The 10,945-nt window shown below is 39.2% G+C and overlaps 1 protein-coding gene across 2 annotated transcripts; it reads left to right on the forward strand.

Moving 5' to 3' along the window:
- The first annotated feature begins 24 nt into the window (after positions 1-24).
- MRPL57 (mitochondrial ribosomal protein L57) lies at positions 25-672 on the forward strand. 2 transcript variants are annotated; one of them, XM_032838184.1, is made up of 2 exons: positions 25-64; positions 270-672. In XM_032838184.1, the coding sequence occupies exon 2, from the start codon at positions 275-277 to the stop codon at positions 581-583; it is 309 nt and encodes a 102-aa protein (XP_032694075.1). In that variant the 5' UTR covers positions 25-64; positions 270-274; the 3' UTR covers positions 584-672. The 2 variants fall into 2 exon arrangements, with proteins under 2 accessions (XP_032694075.1, XP_032694074.1); XM_032838183.1 differs by having other exon boundaries at positions 267-671.
- Positions 673-10,945: the final 10,273 nt, after the last annotated feature.

Consider the following 10,945-nt stretch of genomic DNA (forward strand, 5'->3'; position numbering starts at 1 on the left):
GGGTCGCGTCCGCTCTCCTGCGGAGGACAGGAGGTCACCCGTGGTCACCTGAGGGCCGCAGCCGGTGAGTTGGTTGGCATATTTGGTTTTTTCACGAGTCCCTTTCTTCTCACTGTCGCGCCTAGCTGGGATCCCGCTTTGTATGGGGTGCGGTGTGCGTTGTCGGGTTTGGCCGAGTGGCAAGAGAGCCGGTTTTGAGCTCGCTCGCCTTGCTTCTTCCGCGGCCAAACGCGTCGTCAGTGTTTGTGCGACTTCTGCCGTCTCAGCAGGTACCATGTTCCTGACCGCCCTCCTCCGCCGCAATCGCATTCCTGGCAGACAGTGGATTGGGAAGCACCGGCGGCCGCGGACCGTGTCTTCCCAGGCGAAGCAGAACATGATCCGTCGCCTGGAGATAGAGGCGGAGAACCACTACTGGCTGAGCATGCCCTACCTCACCGCGGAGCAGGAATACGGCCACGCCGCGGAGCGCAGGGCGGCGGCCTTCGAGGCCATTAAGGCGGCCAGCATGTCCAAGTTCCCCCCACACAGATTTGTGGTAGACCAGCTCGACCATCTCAATGTCTGCAGAAAGTGGTCCTGACCCGGAGGCAGTCACCGGGCTGCCACCTCTGGACTGATTCTGGAACCGAAGGAGGGGGAAAAATGATCCTTTGGACCAGTCTTATTGAACAGCATGAGTATAGTGGTCTGCATATAGAATATCTGGGGCTCCAAACTCTTTAATAAAACTTCATAGTTCAATCTCTGTGACAGTGTTTCCTTTTCCGTCACCCTGATGGGAAGATACAAGAGATTTCCTAAGTCACAGAGGGTATAGAATGTATTCCGGATGAAAGCTTCAAAAAAAGCTACGAACTATGGTTTGGAATCTCTGTTTAGTTGTGAGATACTTGATGGGGCCTTACCTTTCTTACGAAGAATAATTGCCTGAACATAAGTGGAAAAAAAGTTTTTTTGGTTAAATATACTCCTAAAAATAGCATTTTCTTCTGGGATCGCTACTAAAAGATACTTAAATGAAGTGAAAGGTACTCATCGGAACTGCTACATGAAGTTGTATTTTAAAAACATTTTGAGGTGCCTGGGTGGCCCAGTCCTTAAGCGTTTACCTTCAGCTCAGGTCATGATCCCAGCATCCTGGGATTTGAGCCCTGGGTCAGGCTCCCTGCTTGTGCTCTCTCCTTTTCTCTGTCAAATAAAACCTTTAAAAAAATAAAATATAAAAACTTCTTCTGAGGTACCTGGGTGGTACAGTCCGTTAAGCCCCTCTAACTTGTGGTTTCCCCTGAGGTGGCGAGATCCAGCCCTGCATAGGGCTTCATGCTGGGTGGAAGGGGGTGGGGGCAGGAGCTTCTTAAGATTCTCTCTCTCTGCCCCTCCCCCTACCTCAAATAAATATTTAAAAATTTTTTTTTAAATTTAAAAAGACCTTTCTGGGATGTAATTAATAAACCTTACAGTCCACCAGTTGAAGATGTTTGTTGTTTCAAATTACCTTTTAAAGAATATTAATAGTCAAGCACTTCATAGGTGTTACCAAATACAGCAATCCTATCACCTGGGGCTATTTTACATGTGAGGACATATTTAAGAAACTTGTCCAAAATCATACCCAATAAGGAGTGTGACTTGGATTTCAGTTTCTGTGTAGTCTAGAAATAATAACTGCTATGTACATATTTAATAGGACACTTTCAAAACACAGAAGAAAAATAAGCCCCATTACCCCGAGATGAAATATTGAATTTACATGCATAAACAGAATTTAGAGCTAAAAACTCTTAACATTTAAAGATCGTGATGTGGGGCACCTGGGTGGCTCAGTGGGTTAGACTAGCCTCTGCCTTCGGCTTGGCTCATGGTCTCGGGGTCCTGGGATCGAGCCCCGCGATGGGCTCTTTGCTTGGCGGGGAGCCTGCTTCCCCCTCTCTCTCTGCCTGCCTCTCTGCCTATTTGGGATCTCTCTCTCTGTCAAATAAATAAATAAAATCTTTAAAAAAAATAAAGATCGTGATGCATATTGCCAGTGGCTTTCCAGAAAGACTGTAGAACAGCAAGATCATGTATAAAGTGTGCCAATCTCATTTGCCAACATTGACTGTTATCTTCATTAATACTTGATTGGTGATTTATATTTAAATGTCTGCCATTGGGATGTATAGGCTTTGGTGCACATACTGGGTTTTTTTAAGTCATTGCACTTAAAAAGTACCTGCCACGTGGTAGCTGAATGTTTAACCAGGCTGAACCCTTATTAATATGTCATATTCTTGGTGGTATATAAATACTTTTTGAATGCTTTTTATAGCTTACAGAAATGTCTCTGGTTCGTGTGAGCAATTTAATACCTGTGACCTTTTATTTTCACATCTGGAAATGGTGACAGCTGATGCTGTTTAGGAGAAAGTTGAAGTGGGCCCAGGGCATTTGCTTAAAATCATAATTATATTGCTTTGATATTCATGTAACTCAGAAACTTTCTTTGACTTTGGAGTTTGAAAAAGTAATGGTTAACTTGAATCTTGGAGAAGGAAAAAGATGCTAAAATCTTGAGTCTGAAGAAATAGAAGGCAGTTCATGAGAAAAGAGGTATTTCATCCCCATTACGCAGGTTAGAAACTGAAGCTCAGAAATGTCAGCAACATTACCATGTTCACACAGCTAATAAACGATAAAGGTAGAATTCAGGATAAGGTTTTTCAAAAGACCATATTCATTTTAATATAGTACACTAGCTACTAGAAATAAAAAGATTGTAGCTTTAGGGGCGCTTGGGTGGCTCATTGGGTTAAAGCCTGTGCCTTCGGCTCAGGTCATGATCTCAGGGTCCTGGGATCGAGCCCTGAATCAGGCTTTCTGCTCAGCGGGGAGCTTCCCTCTCTCTTTCTCTGCCTGCTTGTGATCTCTGTCAAATAAATAAATAATCTAAAAAAGAAAAAAAAAGACTGTAGTTTTGTTTTAATCAGTTCTTGGTCAAAGCAATACTATTGAAACAATTGAATTTTCTGCTTGAACTCTACAGTTATTACCTCCACAGTCATCATAAAGTTAATCTTTTTTTTTTTATCAACAGAGTTCATTGCCACACAGCTGATTATAATTACATTGTAATAAAATATATCCATGCCAACCTGTACATTAGGAACAGTCACTCCTTTCTATCTGTAATACAGCTTCTAAGGCTCTGTGTGTCATCCAGTTGTTCACTTTGCAAATATTTACGGAAGATCTATCATGACTCATTCTGGTGCTATTGATCATTAAGCTCAAGGACTCTACTATGTCACTGGATAAAATGCACAATGTGAATAATAAACATGATGATTGGCTTCATGGATATAAGTATAAGGTATAATAAGAGTCCAGGGAAAGGGCCATTTGTCAATCTTACCTGAAGAGTCAGGAAAAACTTCAGAAGAAGTGATCTTTGAACAAATTCTTCCTTTGCTTGGCAGGAAGTAAAGGTAGAAGTAACAGTCTAATGATTAGTCCTGGAATTGCCAGTAGTTTGGTTGCAATATAGGGTATCTGAATGGGGAATAGAAATGATAGACAATGAGACTGAAGATGTAAGCAGGCACAGGAACGTGAAGGTTCTTGTATGACACTTTAAGTAGTTTGGCTTTTATCTTGTAAGTAATGGGGAGCCATCAAAAATGTTTAGTTAGGGCGCCTGGGTGGCTCAGTGGGTTAAGCCGCTGCCTTCGGCTCAGGTCATGATCTCAGGGTCCTGGGATCGAGTCCCGCATCGGGCTCTCTGCTCAGCGGGGAGCCTGCTTCCCTCTCTCTCTCTCTCTGCCTGCCTCTCTGTCTACTTGTGATCTCTCCCTGTCAAGTAAATAAATAAAATCTTAAAAAAAAAAAATTAAAAAAAAATGTTTAGTTAAATAATGGGGAAGCATTGTGAAAAGGGGCTTGAAAGAAGAAATGACTAGGAATAGAAAGACCTGGTAGCTATTAAAATAATCCAATTACATATTGATATTTGGGTGGTGGAGGTGGAAAGAGGTTAAGAGAATTAACAGAAGTTTGTGACCATTTGTATAACTGCTAATTTTCTGCCTTGGGTCCCTAAGTGGAGGGTACTTTATGATTTAATTTGGATAATCCATACACCTTCAGTGTCTTTGCCTCTCCAGCATATTCCCTGAAAAGTCCCCTGGATGAACTGGATCATTTGCCTTTTGTTGGGAACCCACTGAACTGCCGAATAATGCTGGAGAAAATCACTTAATTAGGATTATTAGTTTCTGTTTAAAACTCTCTTAAATGACCACAAACCTCAGATTGGAACTGAACACTGCCCAGGAACTTGACCATGTGAATTAGTTTGCTAGAGTTGCCAGAAGAAAATTCATAGTGGCTTGAACATTTATTTTTTCATAATACTTGGAAGCTGGATGTCTGAGGTCAAGGTGTTGGCAAGTTGGTTTTCTCTGAGGGCCATAGGAAGGATCTGTTCCAGCCCTCTCTCCTTTGCTTACAGATGACTACCTTGCTGTGTCTTCACATTTGTCATGCTGTGCCTACATGTGTCTGATATCAGTCTGTGTGTCTAAATTTCCTCTTCATATAAGGACACCAGCCATATTAGATTAGGGCCCACCTTCATAGCCTCATTTTAATCACCTCTTTAAAGACCTTAACTCCAAATATGATAACATTCTGAGGTACTGGGTGTTAGGACTCCAACATATGTATTTGGGGGTCACAAATAAGCCCATAACATGTTTCTCTGATTGCTGTAATTCCTATTCAGTGAGATGACTTTTTTCTCTCCAAAAGCCTTATACTTACACACCTTCTCCATCATCACTCTCAGTGATAAAACTAAAGCCCATGAATGAATCCTTTAATCTTCACAGCACCAAATTTTCTCTCCTTGCTTAAAATCAAAGATATATGCCTTGTTCCAAACGCAATGCCAGGGTTCCAATTTTATGATGATTAATCAAACACATGGGTTTCTCTCCCAATACCTTGATGAGGTGACAGTAAAAACATTTTTTAAATTATTAACCCATGAGAAGAAAGGGAGAGAAACCAATAGGAGCTATTTCAATGAATGTTTTGGAAGAAATAAGGATGTCTGGGATGTTGACATAACAAAGGAAGAAAGTTGAAATCTAAACATCTGAGGAGAGAGGCAAAGGGCCTCCCAAGAAGCTCACGTGGAAAGCAGCTGGATGATGAACTCCAGGAAAACCAGAGAGTAAAACAAGAATGAAAAAGGCACGGAATTGACACAGGAGAGCAGGGAAGGAATGTACAAACATAACTGTTTGGGAGTTGTCTAAAAGTCAATAGGTCCAGATTGGATCAGGAGGTTGGAAGACTCAGGAAGGGTAGTTTCCAGGAAAGTACAAGAAATGATGTGTTTGACTTTATGGAGAGTATTACTAGCCACCTGGCAGAAATACTAGCCAACAAACTGGGCTAGAAGATGAAATGTACAAATATTTAAAAGATGCAAACTATTAAGCTCACTTACGAAGAAAGAGAGAACCTTAATGGCCTTATATCTGTTAGATAATTGAATTTGTAGGTAAAAACCTTCCCACAAAGAAAAATCCAGACCCAGATATTTCACTGGTAAATTTTACCAAACATCGCTAGAAGAAATAACAATTTTACACAACCTTGTAAAGAAATTGAAGAGGAGGGAATACTTCCTGAATCATTGTATGAAGCCAGTATTACCCTGATATCAAAACCATAAAGACTTTATATGTTAAGAAATTGACAGAAATATCCCCTATTTACATAGATTAAAGAAAAACCTCAGGACAAAATTTTAATAAACCCTATAGGGTGTGAAAACATTAATACATCATGACCAAGTGAAGTTAGCCCTTGAGTGCAAGGTTCGTTTAGGATGTGCAAATCACTATAGTTACCATATTAACACACACAAATCATCATATCTTTAGATACAGACAAAAGCATTTGACAAAATCAACATCCAATCCTGATTTAAAAAAAAAAAAACACCTCAGAAAATTATGATTAGAAGGAAACTTCCTTAACCTAACAAAGGATTTCTAATGCGCTAACAGCACAATTACTTGTGAATGAACTGATTATTTCCCCCTAAGATCAGGAACTATGTTAAGATGACTTGTCTCACAAGCTCTATTCAGTATTGTACTGGATGATATAGTCAGTGTAATAAAGTGTAATAAAGCAGTAAGAAGAAATAAAATCCATCCAGATTGAAAGTAATAAGTAAAACAGTCCTTAACAAATGAGAAGTATGTCTACCTAGAAAATGACAAAAATGCTACCAGAACCAAGTGAATTTTTTAAGGTTGCAGGAAAGAGAACACTACTCAAAAATCAACTGTATATTTATATGCTCTCAATAAGCAAATTAAATTTTTAGATGCTATTTCCAGGGATGCCTGTGTTGCACAGTGGGTTAAGTGCCGGATGCTTGGTTTCGGCTCAGGTTGTGATCTCAGGGTTATGAGATAGAGCCCCATGTTGGGTTCCATGTTCAGTGCAGACTCTGCTTGGGATTCTCTCTCCCTCTCCCTCTCTCCCTCCCACTCATGCTTGCTCCCTCTCTCTCTCTAAAATAAATAAATATGGGGCGCCTGGGTGGCTCAGGGGGTTAAAGCCCCTGCCTTCGGCTCAGGTCATGATCCCACAGTCTTGAGATTGAGCCCCCCATCAGGCTCTCTGATAAGCAGAGAGCCTGCTTCCCTTCCTCTCCCTCTGCCTGCCTCTCTGCCTACTTGTGATCTCTGTCTCTCTGTCAAATAAATAAATAAAATCTTTAAAAATAAATAAATAAATCTTTAAAATCCCATTTCTGGTAGTACTAAAAAATATGAAATACAGGGTGTCTGGCCAACTCAGTCGCTTGACTCTTGATCTCAGGGTTGACAATTCAAGCCCCATGATGGGTGTAGAGACTTCTTTAAAATATATGAAATACTAGGGCGCCTAGGTGGCTCAATTGGTTAAGCGTCTGCCATTGAGCTACCTGCTCAGCAAGCAGCCTGCTTCTCCCTCTCCCCCTTTATTTGCTCTCTCTCAAATAAATAAATAAATAAAAATAAAATCTTTAAAAAATATATGAAATACTTAGAATAAGTCTGAAAAAAATGTACACCAACACACAGTGAAAATTATAAAGTTTTTGAGGGAAATCAAATAAATCCTAAAGAAATGAAGAGATATTCTATGCACATTGGTCAGAAGAGCCAATAAGGTAACTGCTAATTTTGCCAAAACTATAGTATCAATACAATCCCATTTCAAGTCCCAGTAGGATTTTTTTCTTATTTTTAGAAATTGACTAGGTAATTCTAAAATTCATATGGAAATTCAAAGGACCAAGAATAGCCAAAACAACTTTGAAATAGAAAAACAAAGTTGGAGGACTTAGTACTATATTATTTCAAGTCTTAGTATAGAGCTTCAGTAATTAAGAGGGTATAATGTTGACATAAAGATATATAGGGGCACCTGGGTGGCTCAGTTGGTCAAGCATCTGACTCTTTATCTCCTCTCAGGTCTTGATCTCAGGGCTGTGAGTTCAAGCCATGCACTGGGTTCCATGCTGGGTGTAGAGCCTACTTAAAAAAAAAAAAAAAAAAAGATAAATAGATAAATAAAATGGAAGGTCCATAAACAGACCACATGTGTATAGTCTATTAATTTTTAACAGATACACACAGGAAACTCAACGAAGAAAGGATAATCTTTTCCAAAACGTACTGGAACAAATGAATATTCATGTGCAAAAAATTGCTCTCATGCCATATCCAAAAATTACTTCAAAATGGATCATGGACTAAATATAAAACCTAAAATTGGTATAAAACTTCCCACATGGGGCGCCTAGGTGGCTCCGTTGTTAAGCATCTGCCTTTGGCTCAGGTCATGATCCCAAGGTCCTGGGATAGAGCCCTGCATTGGGCTCCCTGCTCTCCGGGAGGCCAGCTTCTCCCTCCCCCACTCCCCTTTCTTGTGTTGCCTCTCTTACTGTGTCTCTCTCTGTCAAATAAATAAATAAAATTTTAAAAAAACAAAAACAAAAAACTTCCCACAGAAAACATAGGGGAAAACTTTTTGTGACCTTGGGTTAGGCAAAGATTTCTTAAATGTATATGAAGATCACGATTTATAAAATCCAAATTTGATAAATTAGAATTCATCAAAATTAAGAACTTCTGTTCTTTGAAAGACACTCTGTTAAGAGAATGAAAAGAAAAGCCAAAGACTGGAAGAAAAATACCTGATGAAGGACTCATATCCAGAATATGTAAATCATTCTTAAAACTCAATAACAAGGGGCACCTGGGTGGCTCAGTGGGTTAAGACTCTGCCTTTAGCTCAGGTCATGATCTCAGGGTCCTGGGATCAAGTCCCACATTGGGCTCTCTGCTCAGCAGGGAGCCTGCTTCTCCCACCCCCCCCACCCGCTTGCCTCTCTGCCTACTTGTGATCTCTGTCTGTCAAATAAATAAATAAAATCTAAAAAAAAAAAAAAAAAACCTAAGTAACAAGAAAACAACCTAATTTTTTAAATAGGTGAGATATTTGGACAAACACTTTATCAAAGAAAATAAATGGATTGCCAAAAAAAAAAAAAAAACCCCAAACCCATGGGTGAATGCTCAATATCCCTAGTCATTATGGAAATGCAAATTAAAACCACCATAATTACCACTACATATCCATTAGAATACATATTTATTAGTGTAAGATTTAAAACACTGACAATACCAAGTGTCATGAAGGGTATGGCACTCCTGGAATGCTTATATACTGGTAAGAATGTAAAATGTTGCAGCCAAGTTTGGAAGTTCCTTAAAAAGTTAAACATTCATTATTCATAACTCAGCCACTCTACTCCTGGGTATTTACCTAAGACAAATGAAAGCATGTGTCCATAGAAAGGCCTGTACCTAAATGTTCATATCAGCTCTATTGTTTTAATAAAAAAAAAAAAAACTAGAAACAATTAACTTTCAATTGATGAATGGGCAAACAATTTGTGGTATATCCTTGTACAAATGAATACAAATGAATGATCTGGTAAACACAATAATATGAGTGAATCTCGAATTAATTAGGCTGAATGAAAAAAGCTAGATGACCCCATAAAGTACATTCCATTTATATAAAATTCTAGAAAATGCAAGCTAGGCTATAGAGACAGATCAGTGCTTGCCTGGGTTTAGAGTGGATAGGCAGGGAAAGGCAGGGAAAGGAAGGGATTACAACCTGGCGTAAGGAACTTTTGTGCTTGATGGATATTTTTATCTTAATTGTGGTGATGATTTTATGGCTGTATATATGTAAAATCTTAGCAAAACACACATTTTATATATGTACATTTTATTCTATGTTAACCATTCTTTAATAAAGCTGTTTTTAAAATTGTCAAGTATTTTCCAAAGTGGTTTTAAAGCAGTTTACAGTCCTACCAGCAATGTATCAGAGTGGTTTTAATTTGTACTTGTCTGATGACTAGTAATGATTGGCACATTTTAACATACGTCTTGGCTATCTGTGTAGCTTCTTTTCTGAAGACCCTATTCAAGTCTTTTGCACATGTTTAGATTCTTCTTAATGAATTGTAGTTGTTTTCTTTTTTTTTTTAAGATTTTAATTTATTTATTTGGCAGAGAGATAGAGAGCACAAATAAGCAGAGCAGCAGGCAGAGGGAGAGGGAGAAGCAGACTCTCTGCTTAGCAGGGAGCCCGATGTGGGGCTCAATCCCATGACCCTGGAATCATGACCTGAGCCTAAGGCAGAGGCTTAACCAACTGAATCACCCAGGCACCCCTTGTAGTTGTTTTCTTAATATATATTCTGGATACAAGTCCTTTGTCAGAAATGTTTTCTTTTTTTTTTTTTTTTTAAGACTTTTATTTATTTATTTGACAGAGAGAGAGATCACAAGTAGGCAGAGAGGCAGGCAGAGAGAGAGGAGAAAGCATGCTCCCTGCTCAGCAGAGAGCCCAATGCGGGGCTCGATTCCAGGACCCTGGGATCATGACCTGAGCTGAAGGCAGAGGCTTTAACCCACTGAGCCACCCAGGTGCCTCTGTCAGAAATGTTTTGTGAACATTTCACAAATGTCATCAACTTCATGATCTGAGACTTGTCTAACTTATTTTCTTAACAATTTTTCAGTTAGAATTTGGCAATTTTCTCAAAGTCTAACATCAATTTTTTGGTTATTGCTTTGGGTTCTTCTTCTTCTTCTTCTCCTTCTCCTTCTCCTTCTCCTTCTTCTTCTTTCTTCTTAGCTCTATACCCAATGTGGGGCTTGAACTCATGACTCTGAGATCAAGAGTCACATGCTCTACTGAATAAGCCAGCCAGGCACCCCTTAGATTCTAAATCTTTATCTGTGACCAAATAATGAAGATTTTCTTCTATTTTTCCCTCTGAAAGAGTTTTAGTTTTACCTTGTATGTTTAACTTGATGCTCTCTCTCCTATTCTTTTGTGTATGATATCAGATAGGAATCAAAGTTCACTTTTGTTTTACATTTGGACACTGTTGGTTCAGTACCATTTGTTCAAATACTTCCCCATTACATTTGCATTGCATTTTTACTGAAAATACATCAACCATATGAATGTGCATATATTTCTGGACTCATTCTGTTCTATCCATTTGTTTTGTAATTACGCCCATATCACACTGGTTCAATTATTTTTAGTTCAGGGTAAACTTTGAAGTGTAACTACTACAATATTGTTCTTCTTTTTCAAAGTTGTCTTGGTTCTTTTAAGTCCTTTGTGTTTCTATATACATTTTAGAATCAGCTTCTCAGTTTCTTTCTTTCTTTCTTTTTAATTTTATTTATTTATTTGACAGAGATCACAAATAGGTAGAGAGGCAGGCAGAGAGAGAGAGGGAAGCAGGCTCCCTGCCGAGCAGAGAAGCCCGATGCGGGGCTTGATCCCAAGACTC

Source organism: Lontra canadensis, unplaced genomic scaffold (assembly GCF_010015895.1).
Source record: "Lontra canadensis isolate GAN:19392208 unplaced genomic scaffold, GSC_riverotter_1.0 scaffold103, whole genome shotgun sequence".
Classification (NCBI taxonomy): Eukaryota; Metazoa; Chordata; class Mammalia; order Carnivora; family Mustelidae; genus Lontra; species Lontra canadensis.

What these genes read in the sequence shown, in the direction of transcription:
- MRPL57 (XM_032838184.1), top strand. Translation starts at nt 275, where the DNA reads ATGTTCCTGACCGCCCTCCTCCGCCGCAATCGCATTCCTGGCAGACAG.